The sequence below is a fragment of the Ambystoma mexicanum genome, chromosome 3q (assembly GCF_040938575.1).
Source record: "Ambystoma mexicanum isolate Mex_15411 chromosome 3q, UKY_AmexF1_1, whole genome shotgun sequence".
In the NCBI taxonomy this organism is placed as follows: Eukaryota; Metazoa; Chordata; class Amphibia; order Caudata; family Ambystomatidae; genus Ambystoma; species Ambystoma mexicanum.
The window spans coordinates 1084740323-1084763629 of record NC_090926.1 but is presented as its reverse complement, the minus strand read 5'-3'; the positions used below and the strand labels follow the sequence as shown (position 1 = coordinate 1084763629).

Sequence of the window (23307 nt, the reverse complement as noted above, 5' to 3'; positions counted from 1 at the left end):
GCAGGAGAGTGAACCAGGTCTGACGATGTGGAAGAAGGGCCAAGGGAAGGGAGACATCCCCCCACCCCCCTGTTACCCCCACCCTCGGGATCATGAACTGGGTTAAAAATTCCTGTTTGCATTGTGAACTATGAGCAAAGACTAAGAGGAGCCAGGGGAAGGGAATTATTCCCCCTGGTGCTGCTAAATCGTGGAACCAAGTGTAGGTGAGGCCAGGGGAAGGGAGCTATTCCCCCTGGTGATGTGGAATTATGGAGCTAAGTGAAAAGAGACATGGAGAAGGGAGTAATTCCCCCCTGGGTGTATTGAAGGATTGAAAGTGTCGAATTGCAAAACCAAAGCGGAAAGCGAGTCATCCCCTTACATTGTGGAAACACTGAGAGCAAGCTACACGGAGAAGGGATGCATTCTACAGGAATCCAATAGTGAAGAAACAACTATGGGCAATGAGGAATGTTGATGTTTGAACTAGAACTTTACCTTTTGAGTTTGAGCTGAGAACCATACTGCTACACAATCTGGGACATTGTTTTGTGCCTTGGAAAGAGATTGAGACCTGGGCAAGGGGCCATTCCCTCAGGGAAAGACCCCACCTAAGAATTGGAACTGTAATCCATTGTCCAGAAGAAGGGAGCCATTCTTGTGGACCAAGAAGATCCATTACTTCATTATGTTAGTTATAAGTGTGAGGGACAGAAGTAGGGTTTTGACACAGGACGGTGGCTCTTGATTTACATTGACATCCTGACTGAATCCTTAGTATTTTAGTTCAGGTAGGGAATCCCTTCTTGGAGTTAGTGAGAGGTTGGTCTTCTCTTTATTTTCTGGTATAATAAAAGTTTATGCCAACAACCATGCCACCTGTGTGTCGGTCTCCTCCTTCTGCAACCTTACAATACATAAACACATACTGTATCACAATGAACCTCATCAGGCTTCCCAATTAAGTATTAGTATTAGTGCTCTAGGGACTAAAATGTTGGATTCTTGATAAATTCCTATTATTCACAAGCCTGTTTCTGCTTACCCAATAGGTTTGTTTTATACTTTACCTTCCTACACCCATCTTACAATATGTTTTACCTGTTCTAGGGTATCCGTTTCCAAATACTGACATCTGTATGGGGAATGATAAAGAGTCAAGTGCAAGTTTGATAGAACGGCTTGATGTAGAAGGAGCGGAAAGCAGGACCAGTCTCAGTTCAGGTGAGGAACAAATGGTCCTGGTGTCCTGTGGGATAATTCAGCACATGGTGCCTTCTTGGCAGGCTGCATATGCTCGATTATTATTCACAAAATAGATTTTGCCGTATGTGTGACAATTTCCAGCAAATGTATAGTTAATTAGTACAGTATTTTGTATTAGGTTAGTGAGGGACCCGACCCATCCTGTTCCTAGTCAAATTCATTTAAAGTATTTTAAAGTGGTTAAAATTCTGGTATTTGAGATCTTCCTCTCTACCAACTCATTTGATTAAAAGGTATATGCGATCTTACTTAAGACCCCGATCAAAAATCAGCAAAGTCCTTCATTTAATTCTGTTTTGGTTCTGCTTTTTTTTTTATTATAAGCATGCTAGTGTTACTTAATTTCCTGCTAGCGCGTGCCCTGACCCCTTGCTATTATAGTGTACATGTGCAATTATCTGCACCACAGTATCATGTTTCCATTTGATAACACCTCTGTCGAAGCTTTTGCTTCTATATACTGCAGTATACTAAAACACTGAACATGTTATTTTTGTAACAGGGCAAATGGTTGCCACGTCAATTGTTTCATTTCAAATAAAAGAAGAGGTGGAGAGTCATTCCATAGACCGACAGCACTGTGCAAGAAGAGAAAGCATCAATAGTACATCAGGTGCGTAAATAGTACTTACATGCTAAGTGCTGTAACAACAAAAATACTTACTAGTTACTACAAATAGTAATGATGTTCTTTCGCTCAACAAGGTAATACTACCATATGCTGCCCGCCTAGGTTTTATCTGTGTAAGCTTTTCAAATGTCTGCCGAGATGGATCACGTCAGAGGTTGGATCCTGGATGATCAATCAGTGGCCTTCGATACTATTGACCACCAGACTTTCCTAGAACATGCCCAGTCTTTATCTAGAATCTATGTTGTGGATATTCTCTGGCTCGTATATATCCTTAAAGGTCGATCCAAGTGGCTAAAGCGCTTCCACTTCTTTATGGGCTTGTTTCCCAAACCTTCTGGCTTACTTTATTGTTCCTGCCTGTTTCCTCGCATCTTCAAACTCTACCTCTGCACCTTCGCTAACACCTTCCACTTGTATATATTTTATTTTTACATGTATACAAATGGCAAACATATCCAACTTTGAATGGACAATGGATGAAGTCAAATCTCTCTAAAACTGAAATCCTGCTCCTATGTGATGGCTCATTCTGGCCAAGCATGTTTCGTCCCCTGCCCTGAGCTACATCCCCGTACAAATAAACCAGTCAAAGACCTAGGCATCATTATTCACCAAGGACTTTCCCTCACGGCCCCAGTGAGCTCTGTTGTCAAATCTTGCTTTTTCCAATTTACACCTCTCTGACATAAGTTCTCCTTTCTATCCTTTTACAGCAGTCACTGCTGTAAATAAACTGTCCCTGTCCCACCTGGACAATGACAATAGTCTGCAACTTGGCATTCAACTTATCCAGTTGCTTTGCCTCTAAAAGAGATAAAAGAAAGCAACCAGATTCCTTCTTGTCTCAATCTATGAATACACATCTCACCAGTTGTATCAGCCCTCCATAGCCTCCCTGTTTAAAAATTAATACTGTGTAAGCACTTTACGACAACGGTTCAGACTTCATCTCCAAATTACTCCCTCACGTTCTTTGCAGGTCTTTTCGATCTACTAATGCTGGACTTCTCCATAATCCACACAGAGTTGTCTCTCATCCCGGAACCAAACTGTTTAACTCACTTCCCCATTTCTCTGTGCTCACCCAATCTCGCAGATTCTGGAGGGATCTCAACCGTACCTCTTCTGAAAATAACTCCCTATCCTATACGTATTTCGTACTGTTCCACACATCGTGCACCCTGTGCCACTGCTGCCATGCAGCACTTAACAAGAATGGAAAAATAAATAATACATTAAATGCAATGTATTCGTTTGAGTGATAAGACTACAGTTCAGATCTGTGTAGATAAGAAACAGGATATGCTATGGAGCTCCAATGTCATTGAGTCTGCAGTATTGGTTGGATAAAAAGAAAAAAGATAATATACACAATGTTGTCTATTTCTCTTAATTTCCAGAATCGTAGCCCTTTCTGCCACTGTCCCCAACAAGACATCCTGCTAGAAGCACTTGATGAGGTGTCTTTTTTCGGCCATCACTCTAAATTCGCTCGCCCTGGTTTAGACTGTGCCTTATTCAGTTTCACGCTTAACATCTCTTGCTTACTTTGCCCACTCTGGCACTTGCTCATTCCTTCCAAATTTTCCATTGTTACCCTGGGACCATTTGTTCTCATAGCCTTCACCCAACCAGCCCTGAGTATATATTGCCTATTCTGCTTTGATCGTGTTCCTCCAGCCCATTAATTAGCACATATAAACTCTCCACAGCCTTAACACTCAGGATGGACCAACACTGCCTCCCCAGCCCTATTATACATCTACATTAACTGTCAGAATATATACACACACTCCCTTCCAGCAGCAATGTCAATATACTCTCCTCTATTGCCTCTCTAAGTTCCAGGAACAGAACCAAGCCCTATGTTAAATTGGGTCCTGGCCAAGTATGACGCTGATACCAGTTTAGGAACTTTACTGAGTTCCAGCTCTGAGTACCGGGTACAGGAATGCATTTAGGCCCCATCAGGTAAGTTACATGGACAGACATCCACCGGCATCCTCTCTGTCAACCCATCTTCTCAACGAGACATATCCCAACACATGTACGTCCCTCAACTTCCACAACAAATGCTTCCAACGATGCACCCACTCAAACCCTGTAACCGTTCTCACCTAGTGGGACAATCTGCACCATAAAGTGACACTCCCTCTCCACTACTACTAGTGGGTAGACACCAACCACTGAACGAAATGATACCACAAACAATCTTTCATGCAACTTCAGGCTTCCAGCACCAAACCACACGACTGAGGTGAAACCATGCCGTACTAGTATGCAAAGTGTGCCTCGGAAGGCATGGAGAACTGATCTCCCAAACACCTCTCCACTACAGCATACCAGGCTACCCCAGAGGGTGAGGAGAAAGGATCTCCGACACACAGCACACCATACACTCATCATACCACAACAAAGCTCAGCCCCCCTGAATGCAACACCATTCAAACCGCAACACACTGTGTATTTGTATTTCTTTATTTATATAGCGCGCCTTGCCCAAGGGCATCTGGGTACATATCTTAGGTTACATTAACACATCCATATACAGTTACAAGACATGGTATACATTGTCAAATACTTACAGGTATCATTTTCAGTACATTTATAGTATTTACAAACAGGCTAAAAAGGCAGTTGCAGTGAATGAGCAAGGTCATTGTATTAATGAAGTTGCAGCCATGTTTTGTGTGAGTCTTGAGCCGTGAGCCACAATTTGGCTTTGCTCTTGAAGGCATGGAAGGAGGGTTCTAGTCTGAGAGGGGTGGGCAGCGAGTTCCACAGTCTGGCAGCAAGGACCAGGAAGCTGGCCCCGCCAGATTTCTGTAATTTAAATCTGGGTACTGATAGGCAGTGAACTTGGGCTGCTCTCTGTGGCCGGCTTGAAGTTTGCAAGGTGAACCGGTGGCCAAGTATTGAGGTGCCTTGTCATCCAGGCACTTATGTGTGAGGGCGAGAGATTTGAGAGAGACTCCTTGGGCAACAGAGTGTCAGCGCAGGTTGTGTCGGTTGTGCATTATATGTTGTTTCCTAGGGATGTTCAGGGTAGCCCTGATGGGTTTATTTTGGGTGACCTGAAGCTTGCTAAGGTTTCGTGGCTGGTCCCTAGATAAAGGGCATTGCAATAGTCTAGCTTAGACATAATTAAAGTTCTGGCAAGGCCGATGCAGTTCGCTGTGGTAATGGATGGGCGGCAGGCTGTGATGAGTTTGCATGTGTAGGTAGAAGCTGAAATCACAGCATTAGTTTGTCTCGAGAGAGAGATGAGCTGGAGTTGAGGTAAATACCTAAGGTTTTTGTATCATTAGAAACGTTGATAGTGCTTCGATCAATGATAAAGGATTTCAAGGTGTGGTCTAATCTGCTAAATCGGTTGCAGGAGCCCAAGATGAGGAGCTCTGTCTTATCATCATTAAGAGAGAGCTCGTGTTGTGCCACCCAAGCCTGGATGATCTGATAAACATTGTTTACGGCTTTGGTGTCAACTATGTGGTCGCCCATGATAGGGATGAGTATCTGTGTCTCATCTGCATAATTAGTGTAGGTGACACCCAGATAGTCAAGAATATCAAAGAGTGGTTTAGTGAACACATTGTAAAGCGTGGGTGAAACACAGGATCCTTGGGGGACCCCGCATAGGACTGGAGAAGGTTCAGCGGAGGCAGAGGGGGAGAAGACCCTCCTGGATCTGTTGGCCAAGAAGGATCTGATCCAGGTGGTGACTTTATCTGAAAAGTGGGCTGCCACTTTCAGATGTTGACACAGGATTTGGTGCTTCACCAAATCCAAACCGGCCGCTAAGTCCAGTAGTAAAAAGAGGGCGATCTAGCCCTTATCTTTCAAGTCCTTAATTTGAGTTTTTAGGTCTATCAGGGCAGTTTCTGTTCCGTGCTTGGGACGGAAGCTAGATTGTCTGAGGCCAAGGAGATTATTACATTCCAGGTAGTCCTGAATCTGTAAGTAAGTTGCTCGGTCTAAAACTTTCAGCAGGAACGGCACGGTTGTGATAGGCCTATAATTAGTGGGTATATTTGGGTCTAAAGTAGGTTTTTTAAGAAGGGGGATGACCCAAGCATCCTTCAGGTTATCAGGTACGGCGCCTGTGCTGAATTACGTGTTTATTAGCGCCGTGATGATAGGAGCTAGTTCATGGGAGGCCTCCTTTATGATGGGAGCTGGGCATGAGTCGCCCTGGCAATTGGAGGGTTTGAGTTTGCTAATGATGTTTTCTTCCTCTGGGATAGTTAGAGGTGAAAAGCTGAAAGTGTGTAGAGTATGATTAGTTTTGTCAAAGGAGTAGTTGAGCTTAGAGTTAGACTGGAGACTACTTTTTTTGTGTTTTATTTTAGCCTAGAGTGTTGAGATTTTGTTTAGGAGTGCCATGTGCTGTCTTTGCCGCATATATCAGGTGGTGTGGAGGGATTTTCAAGTTCTTTAGATTCAGCTTGCAGTATACGCTTGTTGTAGGTCTCTTTTTTGGCAAGGAGGATTGCACTTTATAGTTGAGCAAGGCTATAATGAGGCTATCCTTGTTGGCATCGGAAGGGTGACTTTTCCAACGGGCTTCAATGCTTCTTTTTTCTTTACATAATACGCTGAAATGTGGTGTGAACCACGAATTGAGGTGTGCATGTGGTTTGGCTTTCCTGGATTTGACGGGGGCAATGGCGTCCATTGCTTTGAGAATGGTGTCATTGTAGGTATTTACTAGGACTGTGGGGTCACAGCAGGATAATAATACATTGTTCAGAGTGGGTAGGATGTGAGGGAGAAGATTATCTCTGGTTATGTCTCTTTTGTTTCTGGTACAAATTGGAGGTGCAATGTCTGGTCTGGAGCGTTGGTAGTAGGCTGTGATGTTAAAAGTAATAGTGTGATGGTCAGACCACGCGCAGGTTGAATTTGCTACTGAGTTGATGGTACAGTTTAGGTCGGCCTACCATTCAAGGATTCTTCCCTTGTCGTGGGTAGGTTCAAGGATGCGACGGGTAAAGCTTAAGTCAGTAAGTGGCTCCCACATCCTGACATGTGTCCCAAATCCAAAGGGCAGGGCACTCCCAAGTACTCTGGGTATCTGACACCCCACAAACGGAGCACACCAAGCACTCCAGGTGTGAGCACCCCACAACACACTTGTGCAAGTGAACCACACATCACAACTCCAACAACTACTGTAATGCAGCAAGCTAAACACCAATATTAAGGCACTGACACCGGTGTAGAACAGGAAACATATTTATTGAGTCCCAGCTCCAGGCAAAGGGTACAGGAATACATTTAGGCCACATTCAGGTAAGTTACATGGACAGACATCCAACGGCATCCTCTCTGTCAACCCATTCACAGAACCATTCAGAACATAACATCCTCACACACAACATTCCATGTCCATCACTCCTAGCATTCCATACATACAGGGCAGAGTGTAGGGAAAAACAAGACACCACACCCTCCCTTCCTACAACTCCCCTGACGTCCTCTGTTGCTTTCTAATGAATATCCATGTGTTCATCCATAATCACCCCTCTATCCATGTCTTTATCACAGGCCCCCTATTTCTGGTTGAGAACTAGTTCACTCCTGTGTCTGGGGCTGAGGTTGGTCTCTTTTATTAGAGAAGAACTGCTTGTTTTTTAAGTTCTGGACTGCCATTGTGGGTATGAGCAGACTGGTATACAAATGGATATTTCTTCTCTAGTATGGCTAAACCCTTCCCGAGTGGCATCTTCCCATGCTGTTCCAATTCCTTTTCATTAGAGAAATGTAGGTGCATTAGTGCATATTGCTTGTGGCTCAGCAACTTTGGGACGGCCTCTGTTCATTAATGCTTGTGCACACGGCAGGACAATCATCCGGGCACACCGCGTTTCGGGGAAATCGGAGGAAACCAAGTTTTGCCTTTCGAAACAAAGTAAGGTCTTGGATGAACTGGAACAAATAACGTATAGGAGCTTGGTAGTCTGATGCAAGATGGTGTTTAGGGCTTTCCCAATGCTCCCCTCTTCCACAGTGTTCCTACTTGCAACAACAGGTAGTCCAGTATTACTGCCATCCAAACAGCCATTTTAAAAGCACAATCCATCCTGAATCCCCCCATCCTGAATCCCCCACTTCCTGCTGCCATCTAGTCCCAGAAGTGCCGCCAAAACATGTCCCATCAAAGGAAGTCCCAGGCACCAGATCTATGGCTCCGCAATCCTATATTTTTAGAGGCGCAGCTCACAGCATTGTCAGATGCTGTAGTACAGCATTCTGACAAACTGTTTGGGAGTAAGCAAAGACCAGCTTGCAGAAACAGAGTGCCATATGGGCAGAAGTCATGGCAAGGGTGGAGGATGAGGAAGCTGCAGTACCATGGATTGCTGTAAAAGGTGTGATGGCCTGAAGGCAAGGGTCTGTAGCCTCATTGAGAAGTAGAGGAGGGAGCACGCCGTCACCGCAGGAGGCATGGTGGACCACCTTTGCCTCATGCCCTGGGAGGAGGCGGCCAGCATCATCCTGCACATGGAAGGCATTGAGGCGATAGGAGCGCAGAGGCTGGAGCAGGCTCCCAAGGTGATGGCGGTAAGTAAAACTGCATGTACATGTGCATGTAGTCCCCAATAGCTTGATCCACCAATCTACCAGCATAGATGCACGGAATGGGCGTGGGGAACGGTTTGTAGCATGAAAGGCACAGAAAATGGCCAGTGAGGTTGCACACACACTTATTAGGGCATGCAGGGTAAAGGTACCAATGCGCATGCAATGTAGTTGAAAAGTGCTGAGAAGAACCCATGTGTGCCAAGATCGTCCACATCAGGAAGTGATTCGCCACAACACCCACAACAAAAAACCACCTTAGCAGGCCAACGAGCAATGTGCACATGCATGCACTGTGTACACACTCAGCAGGCACACATGGAATATGGAACCTTGGGACACACACACAATGTTGCATGAGTGTAATGCAAGCCCACAGACATGTCTGCTAGATGGCTAATAGCATGTCATTACATTCCCAACAGGAACACAGTCCATGGACAGTGAAGAGGCCGGACTCTCCACTGCAGCCGCATCAACTGCCCCCACCCCTACACAGGCCAAACCATTTGCCAGCAAGCAGCAGGGCAGGGCTACCGGCCACCAAGACCAACACCAACTCCACCACCAACTACCACCGCTGTGGACATACATCAAACCCTGAGTGCAGCACAATCACCATGCAGGGGCCAATGGACCCCCCACCCGCGAGGCATGTGGCACAGCTGTCACTACAGCTCCCAGTACCATGCCACAGCCACCGCTGTTAGTGGCACACACTGTCACTGCCATAGCAGTTGTACACAGACCCCAGGGAGCCAACAAGCCATCATCTCCATAGCGTGCAGCCACTGGCACATCCCAACAGTGCCCATGTCCCTACCAACGAAGAGGTGGAGGATGAGGAGTATGAGGGCGGTAGTACACCATGCTTCAGCCTGGCCCAGCCACAAAGCCCACACAACCCACCACCACTGGCTGACACTAAGATGCGTGCAATACGTGCAAAGCAGGATGGCATTGAGAGGCAGCAGTCAAACATTCACTCACATGCCAGACTGCCTGCAGAGGTGCACCCACAGCATTGCCCGCTCACTCAACGATACCAAGGCAGCCATGGTAACACTGGTGCAGAGAGTGATTGCTCACGCCGATTTTTACTCACCCTCTGCAGAGTCACTTAACCAGGCCATTCAGGTAACTCTACAGTACATCCAGGCCCAGGGGTCTGAGCCATCCACTTCTGTGACCCCCACAGAAGGCTCCCTACCAAGCACCCCAAGACGCTGTTCACTACGCCACCTCACCTCCAAGGAGCAGGAGCAGGCCGCTAAAGCCAAGATGGCCAGGAAATGATTTTTTGAAAACTGTGGGGTTGTACTGAGGGTGGGTGCTTTGGGGAGGGTGATTCTGAGGGTGGGTGTTTTGGAGAGGGTGTTTTGATGGTGGGTGTTTTGTTGAGGGTGCTTTTGAGATTGCGGCTTTTGGGGAGGGGCAATGCTGTTGTGGGGATGTTAGTTCCACATTGCACATTGCAGGATTTTTAAAAAAATAACTTGTGCAATGGCTGGACATTCCTTTTTGCATGCAAGTTTTAATGTGTACCGTAACATTTTACTTTACAAAGGTGCAAGGAGAGTGCAATTTGGTGGCTGCATCTGAAGCAGTTGTCAATAAGTTCCTGGCCAGCCAGTCACCTGAGCCTGGCCTCTATACGCTCACTGTGTGCATGTGTGGCACCCACAGCCACTGCACCACCCTCCTGAGGTGGTGGCATGGCCACATCTGGGGGCTGGGAATTGTTGCACCGGATGCTTATGTTGTGCAACATAGCACATGCCAGGACTACCTGGCCCACCCTGTCTGGCCTGTACCTGTGCGCACCTCCAGTTTGGTATACACATCAGAAGCAGGCCTTCCACTGGCCAAACGTGCACTCAATTGACACCCTAGTGTGGATATGAGCCTGGTTGTATGCCACCTCCTGTGCCGTCAGGGGAGCCCTTAGAGGAGTCATTGGCCACGGAAGCTATCGATATCCAGAGTCACCTGCAAGGGGGATAGACATAGGTGTGGAATAAGAATGAGCTACGGTCCCTAAAATGGGAATATAAAAACCTGATTTCATGGAAAATGAGTGAATTTGCCGCCAACCACTGAGCTGCCCTCACAAAAGCAATGATTGACAGAGATCATATCACATTCGGGAAATTGGTCATGGGGAAAGAATCGAAGGGGGACAAAACCAACCACAACATGATATCTGCTCTTTCATGGCATTCCCATTTCAGTGCTCTGTATAAGCGTGAGGAGGGACCAATACACCAGATCAGTGACCCCTGCTCTCCAGGGAACGCAATACCTTCTGGGCGGCTAATATCGACCGATGAAGTTGTGAGGGCGCTGAAGGAGCAGAGAAGTGGTCATGCGGCAGGCCCTTATTTGATCCCGTCAGATCTCTACAAGGGCGAGCCAGCAATTTGGGCTCCCGTGCTAATGAAACTCTTTAATGCTGTGATTAGCTCAAAGTCCTGGCTGAATGCAGTTATAGTCCTAATATACAAAAAAGGGGGCAGGGAGTGGCCTGGGAATTAATGCCCCATCTCCCTTCTAGATTGCGCAGGGAAGATATTCAGGAAGGTAGTCCTCAATCAATTGCAAGAATGTTTTGATGATAACGATGTGGTGAGCGGGGGGCGTGTCTTGGCGGCCATGAGATAGACAGCAGCACCTCGGAGCTCCAGTGAGATCCTGAAGTAGATCTGCCTAGCTGGCCTGATTTGAAAACAAATTCCATAATAAACGTAACGAAAAGGTGTCGTAGTGCCTGGGGCACAGTTGGAGCAAATCTTGCTGCGGAAAGAAGCGGAGAACGAGCGTGGGAAGGCCCAAGAGAAATCACTGAGCTGGCGAACAAAATGGCGGGCAAGAACACCAAAGCCCGTGGGTGAGAAGGCGGAGACACAACACTCGGCGGAGTGCCGGCAGGAACAGAAAGCTCGGGTGAAAGTGTGGAAAAGAGGAGAGGCTCGCACCGAGAGCGGAGACTGGCCAGAGGCACTTCGACGTTTGAAGCCCACCCGACCACTGCACAAATACTGCAAGTACAGTGGAGCGGTGCTCAGTGGAACAGCAGGCGCGACCAAGGGGCTTGCTGGGGGGAGTTATTGAAGGAGCGGGAGACCGGCAACTGGGTGAGGCGGAGAACAAGGACCCGAGGAGGCAGAACAGGATCACCCTCTGCCCCACCCCTTATTCCCCTGCCCAGGGGCTCCAATATCACGGGACCCTAGGCGGCGGATGGGAAGGGACTGGAATCCTGAGGCGTCATAAGGAACAGAGACCCAGAATATGGTCCCAGAGTGCGGATGTGGATCAGACCATAAGAGCCTCAGGGAGGCGGCCCCGTAGCGCATTTAGGATGGGGTAGGAACGGACGACCAGACACCTTTGACAAGGGGGCAACCCACGAATGTAGAGGAATCCTGGCGGAAGCCCAAGAACTGTGCTGCAGACAGCACCAATACGCAGCAAGATACAGCAGCTGCATGGTAGGACGATAAGGGACAAGGAGGCACAACATTGGACCCCAGCCCACAGTAAGGTGCGGGGAGTGCCGGGCCAGGGCACCGATCCCAGGAGACTGGTTGCAGCAGAGGAGATAGCAGGCCCTCCAAGCGAAGGAAGGAGACCCAGCATCAACCGCTGCGGGTTCTCAGCAACAGAGCCACAAAGTGCTGGCATCACAGGAATGAAGAGGCGGGGCCCGCAATCACCACAGAAGGCCCTTGAGGCAGAATTAGTTGGAGCACGCACATGGGGGACCCTCACTGCATAGCAACGAAATACTCTGCACCAGTGGAAAGCACTCAGGCAGCACTATACAAGGCGCAACGTCTACGTGGGAGAGCACAGTCCATTAACCCAATGCACCGGAGCAGCAGACCGCATCGAGTGGCTGGCTGAGGACTATCAAGGTAGCGTGAAATAGCCGACTATGGCCTCAGCCCACTTCAATAGCAGGAACGAGCCGATGCACAGGAGGGGGGGAGCCACAAATCCACTGTGCTAGGGGCACACTGGCTAAACAGAGCAAGCCCAATCACTGAGGACACAATAACATTGTATTAAACACTGACGGCAGGGGAGAGCTCCCGACAGGAATCACAACGCCTCTTAAAGAGGACACAGAGAGAGCGGTGGCACTAGAGGGGTGACACTTGAAGTGAGGCACCGAGGAGAGAACCGCTGCAACCTACACTTGCAGGCGGCCACAGCAGACCGATGGCAGCCACGTGCCTACGCACAAAACCAAAGGAAGAAGAGGCTGACACCTAGACAATAAAGCAGAGGGGCACAGCTTCCAACACCGCCTGCAGGAAGAAGAGGGAGCAGGAATCGTGCGCAGACGGGGGAACCTAATATACTGCAGCACATTGGCACAGCCAGAGGTGGCCACCATCATCCGCAATGAGAAGCTTGCTTACAGTGGCAAGGGTGAATTGTTGGGTCAGCGTTCGCACCCTGCATGTCCCCAGCGTGGTAGAGCACAACCCACTGGCACCTTTACACAGCAAGGCCTTGACACGGTAGAGCACAGTCCACCGACAGTCACAGCACCACTGCAGACCACAAATGGAGATCAGCCCGGGCCTGCCAGGGGAGATGGGGCAGACCACCAACATTACCGGAACTATACTGCCACTGGCAGCCGAGGACTCACACACAAGGTGAGGGATTGCAGGTACCGCGACTGAAGCCCAGACAGGGCAATAGAGGGGCAGACTACCCCCAGACAATGCCTATATAAAACACAGCATACCAATTCCCAGCACCGGCCAGGGCAGAGGGGGAAGACCCCCGGACAAATCCAAGGAAGAGGCCGCTAGAATATTATGCCACAACATCAACGACAGACGTGGAAAAGGCAAGAGCCGCAGATCTGACAGAGGAATACCACAGCAAGGGGTGCAGGAAGAAGACAGTGCCACGGATGGTGTAGAACAGTACGCCAGCACGCAGGCTAGTAACAGAGGCGGCATAGAATCCCCAGAAACGCGGCTGCTCCTTCCAACGCACTGGAGAAGAAGAGGACTAGACCAAGACAACCCCTGTCAGGGGATAATTGGGGAGACCAGGAGCGCATCATAAACAGAACGAGCAATCATGGCAGAGAAACAGAAAGGCGAAGAAGGAAAGCAGACCAGTATGGAAACATACTCTCAAAAAAATGATGCGTCCCAGCCCACAGCACCAGAGGCCAGTATGAGCACATCTACCCACAAACAACTGGAGAAGGGACAGGAGGAGGGACCCATACTGAAAGCCATAGCGGCACTGAAATCATCACTGGAGTACAAAATGGTTGCAGTCATTGTAGATGTGGGGCTCCTCAGACAGGACGTGAGGATCTTGGCAGAGAGAGTGAACACAGCAGAACAGCAGGTGCAGAGCAACACAGTGAACATTACGACCACCCAATCCCAAATGACGGATGCTCTAAACCGCATGCGCACCCTGGAACACAGGGTAGAGGATGCAGAAGGGAGGTGCCCAACGCAACAATGTGTGCATTGGGGGACTGCCAGAAGGGGAGGAAGGCAGGGATCCCACGAACTACATCGAGAGCCTACTGCTTCAAGAAGTGGGAGCTGGGGTCCTATCCCAGGGCTTTGCGGTGGAAAGAGAACACAGAGCTCTGACCAGAAAGACCCGCCCAGGGGCACCCCCAAGACCCATGATTGCAAAGATCATGAACTTCAAAGACCGTGAAAAGATATTGGCATTCTCAAAGGGGGTGATAATTGAGGAACGCCTCCAGAAAAACAATTTACCCAGACTACACAGTACTGATGCAAAAGCAAAGAGCACAGTTTTTGCCGACTAAGGAACGCCTCAGGTGCGCCAACTAGATATATGCTCCTGTACTAAATTGAAAGTGTTCCACAACGGCAGGTCACACCTCTTCAAGACTACGGCCTAAGCCCACAAGTGGATGGATCAGCAGGGGATCCAGCAACTGAGAGACAGAGATGGAAACGAGCAAATCAACAGGAATGTTCCTCAGTGAGGCACAGGGCAAGACGACGATGAATGATCAACATGAAACGGACATAGACCAGCAGATATACAAGCGGGAGGCAGCACATTCAGACACCACAAAGAGAAACCCCACAGAGTGACACAACTCAAGATGCCAGTTTTAAGGCACCATGCTGCAACAAGTGCACCCACAGGATGGAGGGTGATGCAAGGAAATCAATGGAGCCCCACAGGACCCATACAAAACCCGGCAGACCAGTGCCCACACGGATGAAAATGGTCAGAAATACCACAGGAAGAGGAGAACTGCACAGGACAGAGCAGGAGAGTCCATGGCCAGACACGGGACAGCACAAGGGCCTGTGGGAATGGAGGTGCCGCAAGACACATTAAGCAAATGGACCAGGAAGAAGCCACGATAGTCACCTGGAATGTCTGCGGACTGAACGCCTATGTTAACAGACTAAGAGTATATGCCTGGCTGAACAGGGTGAAAGTAAAAATAGCAATGCTCCAAGAAACTCATCTGACAGCAGAGAAGCAATCCAAGGTAGCCAAGAAATGCGGCGGACAAATGCATAGCTCGACGTAGTCCAACTATGCCAGGTGAATGCTGACTTGGATAGCTCCTGGAGTCCCCTTCGAGCTCATAAAACCAGAGAGTTATTCGGAGGGCAGAAAGGTGATTGTACATGGAATGCTGGAAAACAAAGAAGTATGCCTAATAAACACGTACGCCCCAATCACAAGGCAACCAAGTTCTTCAAGAAAGTAGCACCTAGGCTGGCCCCATACAGGGAGGCGTCCTGCATTTGGGCAGGGGACTTCAACTGCACACTGAACCCACTGCTGGACAGATCGGACACTAAACACAGAAATCCAGCACTGCTGGCGAGATCCCTGCAGGAGATCCTGGATCAGTTGGAGCTGGAAGAATTCTGCAGGAAGGTACATGCAGAAACCCGGGGATAAACACACTACAGCACCCCACACAGAACATTTACACGGATAGACTACTTACTCACGAGAAGGGAGACTCTGGGGGAATTCACGAGGATACACATCAAAGCGCGAATGCTATCTGAACAGGTTCCGCTAGTAGCAACATGGGCATACACATACAGAGGGGCTCCCATATCCACATGGAGGCAGAGGGCAGAGGGCATTAATGGACGGGGAATTCCAAGAGCATATCCAGGATACGATAAACATCTATTTAGAGCATAATGAGGGCAGCGTGGACAGTACAGGAACAGTCTGGGAAGCCTTTAAAGTGGTGGTCATGGGGGCGGCGGTAGGGAAAGCAGGAGGAATCGGGGGGAGTGTTCTGGCAGAGCTGGGGGAAATAGAAAGGGAGATAGAACGCACTGAAACACAGGCGGGCATAACTGGGGAGGAACTCAGGGAACCTACATCTCTGAGGCTGAAGTGTATCATCATCTGGGAGAAACTGGGGTTATTGGATTACGGGATGCATATGCAGAGGCTACACGCGGATGGGGATAAGCCCAGTAGGCTCTTAGCCTGACTAACCAGGCAGGAGAGTAGACATGACCCGATAAATTCAATAAAAGATGAAAAGGGGACGGAAGTTTTGTTTAGGGCATCAATAAAGGTTGTACCCCCAGAACCAGGAGGTAGAGGCTGGGGACACAGCCGATGCCCTGGCAGAGGTTAACATTCCTAAATGATCAGAGGAGCAGCACAGATATTGGAGGCATCCTCACAGCAAAGGAACTGGCAGCCGTAATAGCCAGCGTCCCAACCAGCAGGTCCCCGGGACCCGATGGGTTACCCAGAGAATTTTACAAGAAATATAAAGACACCGTGGTTCCAAGGCTGCTAAAGATGTATGAGGAGGCATATGAGAGAGGACAGCTCCATAACAGCTGGTCGGAATCTGTAATAATACCTATACTAAAACCAGGGAAACCGCCTCTCTAGTGCGGCTCCTACAGGCCGATTTCCTTGATAAATCAGGATTCCAACATCCTAACAGCAACTCTAGCCAGCCGACTTAAACAAGTCATACCCACGTTGGTGCACCCAGACCAAACAGACTACGTACCAGGGAGGAATACTACGTGGAATCTGCGCAGAATCCACCACATAGTGGATCAAATGAACCAGTGACGGGGGCGAAAGCGCTGTGGCGTTAGTGGGCACTGTCAAAGCCTTTGACTCAGTAAATTACAACTGGCTGCTGAGCACACTCACCCATTTTGGGATAAGGGAGGGATTTCTTCGTTGGATAAAGCTCCTATACAGGGATCAATAGGCGAGGGTGAAGACAGGCAGACACATCTCGGAGGCTTGAAAAATCTGCAAGGGCATGAAGCAGGGATGTCCACTATCCCCAATGCTATATATATTGGCCCTAGACCCTTTCGCGGCCTTCCTCAGAGCACAGTATAAAGAATCTGGTATAGAAATAGACTGGGTCGTACACCAAATCTCGATATACACGGATGACATGCTCCTCTATGTCGAGAACTCACAAGGACACTTAACCAAACCTGCTAGAGGCTATGGGCACATTTGCTAGATTGTCGGGAATCACCATTAACAAAGGGAAGTCCTCGCTGTTTCCCCTAGCTGATCTGAGATGGGTCACCCCGGACCAGCTGCCAGACCTGGGCCTCAGATGGACACCAGACACCTTTTGCTACTTAGGGGTAGACCTATATCACGATACCACGAAGACACTTAAGGCCAACACACAGGTAGCCCTAGATAAAATCGAGAACGTAATGACGTTCTGGAATACGCTCCCCCTAGGGATGATGGGTAGTTCGGCCCGGCTGAAAATGACAGTACTGCTATACTACTTTACAAATATATCACATAACATACCCGGGTCATTTTTCAAACAGCTAAACACGATGGCACGGGAGTTCCTGTGGGGAGCGGGGAGGAACAGAATAGCCCTGAACACTCCACAGAGATTATGAATCAGGAGGGATCAGGTTGCCGGACCTTGAACGCTACTACCTGGCAGGACAACTGCAATTTGTAGTAAGGTGGCTGGGAGACGACATATACATAGACTCGCTGCTTTTTCAGCCGGCTCTGCAACAATACTATCTGAGAGAGCTTCCATGGATGGACAAATCCCTGCTCAACCCCTCCCCACCATGGTCAAACTGGGCCTAACCCCATGGAAGAGGGCATGGAAAACTCAAGGGACACGAGACCACTGCTGCACACAAATTCCACTTGCGGGACGAGTAGGTGCCCGTACAGAGACCTTGGCGACATATCGAACACATTGGGAAAGCAAGGGAGTTGCCCAGATTGGGGACTTATGGCAAGACGGAAAATGGGTGGAATTCCAGACCCTGATGGAAGAGCGGGACATACACAGAGGTCAATGTATACTGTACAACAGCATGGTCCAGATGATCAGAAAGAGGTGGACGACGCTACCCAAAGGGGCAGACGCCAAGGGGCGCTGGACGCGTGGTATGATGTGTCAGAAGGGGGACATACGGTATCCAGACTCTATGAACCGCTCCTGGGAAGTAATAGCACAAGAGCTGCAAGCTCGGGCAAGATGGGAAGACGAACTCCAGAAAACCTTCACAAACGAGGAATGGTCCAGGGCCCTCCAGTACACGAAAAAAAGTCTCCAGGAACGCAAGCTTTAGACAAGCACAGCTCTACCTTACACACAGAGTGTACCTCACGCCCAGGAGAATGTCCACCATGGGCAACAAGCAAACCCGGAGCTGCCTGCGGTGCACGGCAGAGCAGGCAGACATGCTGCAATGTTTTGGTCCTGTCCGGTGATAACAATATTTCGGGACACTGTCAGAGCAAAGGCGACTGAGGGGCGGAATCCACATGCAAGCGTGGTCACCGAAGTCCTATTTACTGGGCCTTTTCCCACAAGGCGGCAAACAAAGGACACACATAGCAAAGATGAAAGACAATGTGTATACTGGCAAAGCGCCGCATAGCAATGACACGGAACTCCAGCACAGGACCAAATATGGAGGCATGGTTGGCAGACCTGGAGAAATGGATGATAGCTGAATCGTCAGTGTGGACTAGAGTGCTACAGAGGGGAGAAAGCGAGAGTGGAACCAAGATACTTGCATGGAACTCGCTAATACAGGAACTGTTTGAACGCAAATAAAGGCATAGCACAAGCGACCCCAGTGCACCGGAGGACTATTGATAAACTGGCAGAAATGTGGGGGGAGAATCCTCACTGTGGAAGGATGAGGGCAGAGGTGATCCAGGCGAGACAATGTAGGGCCCTGGGGGGATAACCTGGTGGTGATACAGAACATGGGCGACAGAGGCCAAGGAAGTGGGCGAAGAAAGCTGAGAATGGAGAGCGGAATCTCAACATGAAGTGCCAGTTTGTGATGTTTGTTGTTGTTGGTTGTTATATTGTAAAACAATAAAGAATTCTTTTTTTTTTTTAAACGATGTGCTGAGCGACTTGCAAGCCGTTTTCCGCGCCAAAAGGGGAACAATTGACCACTGTTTCTTATTGTTAAGTGATCCAGAAATATATGGTATTACGCGAAATGAAACTATGTCCTATTTCTGGACCTAAAAACAGCACTTGACATGGTGTCAAGGCACACACTATGGCAGATTCTAAGAAACATTAACATACCCACTCAACTTTTGAACTCCATAATGCTGCTGTATAGGGAAAACCAAGCCACTGCATGTTATGGTCCGGAGGAGAGGGGGAGCAGACTGATGCCTTCTCTGTTAACAATGAGGTGTGGCAAGTATGTGTCTTTGCACCCTCTTGTTTTGCATCTACATTCAGGAGATGATAAATGCCCTGGTGAAGGGCTGCTTCGACCACCCAAAAATGGTATCCCTGGAGATCCATGCTCTCTTCTTTGTGGATGACACAATCATCCTGGCCACTACACCGATGGACCTGAAAAACTCATTGAAAATCTGTCTGTCAAAATGCAAAGACTTGCACCGTGACTTGAAAGCAGGAAAAACAAAAGTTATGATGTTCAAACAACACTCTGCCAAGTACTGCTCCATTCCGATCCAAGTCAACAATGTCATGCTGGAGCAGGTGAAACATTTTGACTATCTGGGTGAAGATTTCAAGACTCGGGGGCATGGTCTCAACAAATTTTCAAATCTGAGATTACTCTGGGCAATTCAACTATCACACAGAAGGCACGGCAGTGGTGCAATATCCCTGACTTTGGAACTTTACAAGAAACAAGCTGTACCTGCAGCCACTTATGGCTCTGAACTCTAGAGATATGCCAACATCAGGAAACTAGCAAGTATAGAGCACACATTCTTTAAAAAAAACTGGTGCTTTTGCCAGCCACCACTCCTTCATTGATGTTACAGCTTGAATTTAACGTTGCCGCGCTATGTGGTCTAATCAAGTTCATATCGGCATTATACTGGGAGCGCCTATGGAAAACCGATGAATTGAGAATTTATTGTGAAGCAGCGAACCACTTGCTATCCTCTAGACGGAGTGTATAAGGTCAAATGGGTCACACATCTGAAACACACTTTGAGTGCGGTGGGAATAAGTGACAGCTAGCTCCCGCCCAGATATGAGTTTACGGAATTTGAAGGAGACGCTAAAAATAAGAAGCAAAGAGAGATTAACGGACAAAGCCTGCATGCTAAAGCTGGGCCCGGATTATCTGTCTCGCTGGCCGACAGGCGATCAGTACACCTATCTTGGCCACATGTCGCCTCCTTTCGAACGATCATTATACATTTGCCTGAAACTTGGGACCCTACAGACTGCATCGTTCACCAGAGGGTGGCACGCAAATGCTTCTGCACTGCGCCTGATGTGCAAATTAGCCGGTACCTTTCTTACCGGACCGGCAGGGTTGTAATGAGGCCCTTAGTCTGTGTTTTTATTCATCTTACTGGCATTTAGTATTTAATTATTGTTGCTATTCTTTGAATGAAGGTTTTTTATCAGACGCTCCATCTTTTTATCATATTTTTAGTCAATTGCACATTTATAATCTTAACTTTGAAAATTGTATTGTATTTTTGCTGCAGCATAACTTGGATTTTTTTTTATACCGAATAAAAGCTTGTTTGATTGTTTCTGTATAACGTGTGAGCTAAGACATGACTCTGCCTTACTACACAGCTCCTCCGCATTACTTGACAGCTCCTCCGCACTGATCCCGCATGCCCCTGCTCTCCAAGTCTGCGAGGTTGTGTTCACTCACTCTCTTAGCGGCAGACTTCTCTTCTGTTTCTGTAAAACGTCTGAGCTAAGTACATTCACAGAACAGCGGTTCTTTGCCCATTATTGACTGTTGCTTCGATCTCTGGTTTACTGCTGTGTCCCGCAATGTTCTTTGGGAAATTTAGTCTTGCAGATGAAACATTTTCAGTGGGATACCCATTAGGGCAATACTGTGTCTTAGGGTGACAGTGAGCTGGTTGAATTCCTCCTCTTCTGCCCTCGAGGAGGTACATCTTACAGCGGATGGACCAGCACAGTCCCTGTTGGTCACTTCCCAAACCATGCAAACATGTGGAGTTCAGACAACTCGCCACATTTCTAAGAAAAGGATGAACTTCTAGATCTGGACTTTGAAATAGCTGCTGAGCAGATATAGCCCTTTTGATGCATTACGTTTTTCTCAGCAAATTCCAGCGTATTTCACTACATACCTCTCCAGGCAGACACACCTAAATGGTGGATCATGTTCCCACATCTCTCCAGTGGTGTGCATTCTCATGTGGTCACTTTTCATGTCCATGCAGGGTATCTTCACCAGGTCGGCTCCCACTTTGTAACCATTATGCTAATCCCTCATGATTATACATTGAACAGTGTGTAGCACTCTGATATTGGGTTTGAAGCCCTGAATGTTCTGTATTATCAGGGAGGAGTGTGGTTGTAGTGGGAACTTTCCTAAGTGGGGTGTCGGAATCAATGTAAGCATGAAGTAAACAGTTATACTTCACCATGTTCTTTCAAACTGACTATATCTACGACAAATGTGGACACACGGGCACAGACACAGAGCCTCATTACGAGTCTGGCGGTAACCGAGCCAGAAAAACCGGCAGGTTACCGCCGGACTCGTATTACCATTCCGCCTCTGTGATTCCCAGAATTACTGGGGCATTACAACCCCGGTGACCCGGGAATTCCGGAGGCAAAATTGTGTAAATCCCAATTCCTATGGAGTCCCATAGGACTCCATGGGGATGGGGACAATGGAAACACTGGTTCCGGCTATGACGGAGACAGTGTTTCCATTTCCGCCTGCAGGCGGGTGGTGTTAAACCTACCAGGTCAGACCTAGCGGGAGTGACACCTCCCGCCTGCAGGCCTCTTAATCAGCTGGTCCGGAAAGAACGGTGGTGGCGGTTTTTTTCACCACCGTTCTTTCTGGACCGGCAGGTTCGTAATGAGAGACACACACACACACACACACACACACACACACACACACACACACACACACACACACACACACACACACACACACACACACACACACACACACACACACACACACACACACACACACACACACACACACACACACACACACACACACACACACACACACACACACACACACACACACACACACACACACACACACACACACACACACACACACACACACACACACACACACACACACACACACACACACACACACACACACACACACACACACACACACACACACACACACACGGACACACACACACACGGACACACACACACACGGACACACACACACACGGACACACACACACACGGACACACACACACACGGACACACACACACACGGACACACACACACACACACGGACACACACACACACACACGGACACACACACACACACACGGACACACACACACACACACGGACACACACACACACACACACGGACACACACACACACACACACGGACACACACACACACACACACGGACACACACACACACACACACGGACACACACACACACACACACGGACACACACACACACACACACGGACACACACACACACACACACGGACACACACACACACACACACGGACACACACACACACACACACGGACACACACACACACACACACGGACACACACACACACACACACGGACACACACACACACACACACGGACACACACACACACACACACGGACACACACACACACACACACGGACACACACACACACACACACGGACACACACACACACACACACGGACACACACACACACACGGACACACACACGGGGACACACACACGGGGACACACACGGACACGGGGACACACACGGACACGGACACACACACGGACACACACACACACGGACACACACACACGGACACACACACTCCAGCCCCCCTTGTGGATCTGCTTAGATCACATGCTCTGCATAGTCCAACATCTAGTGGAATTTGCAGAGTATTACAAGATTTGCTTTTGAAACGCGAAAACGGACGTCGGCAAGGCGTGATTAGTTATACTATCCCTGGTATGACGTGTACTGTACCCATGATCCTTCACATGTCGAGGGTCCCTCAGATGGTTTTTTCCGCCATCGAAGTCGTTTGCAAGTGCAGAGTTCTCTTCTAGGCTGATGCCTTTCATTTACAAAAGTTATATTGGTAGAATGTCTTCCTTTCTTTTATTGTTCCCCTCGTGGCACGACTGCTTGTCCACTCGACGGCTCCTGACGAACACCCACAGCGTCGACAACTGATCGATCGATCGACGCCCAGACGTGGCCTTATGTGCCTCTTCGGGCTTTGGCCCATTACAATAGGGAGAGAGGGGGGAGGTTCTCTATTCTGACTCCTTTTAGAGAATGCTTATCCTATTAGCCCCTTTC

General features: G+C 48.6%; 1 protein-coding gene across 1 annotated transcript in view; it reads left to right on the top strand.

Moving 5' to 3' along the window:
* Nucleotides 1-23307, top strand: part of LOC138583278 (zinc finger protein 282-like) — a 176327-nt gene that overhangs the window by 138919 nt on the left and 14101 nt on the right. The window contains exons 5-6 of the mRNA XM_069655378.1: nucleotides 1093-1206; nucleotides 1751-1861. Coding sequence (XP_069511479.1) covers nucleotides 1093-1206; nucleotides 1751-1861 — 225 coding nt within the window. The remainder of the gene's footprint in view (nucleotides 1-1092; nucleotides 1207-1750; nucleotides 1862-23307) is intronic.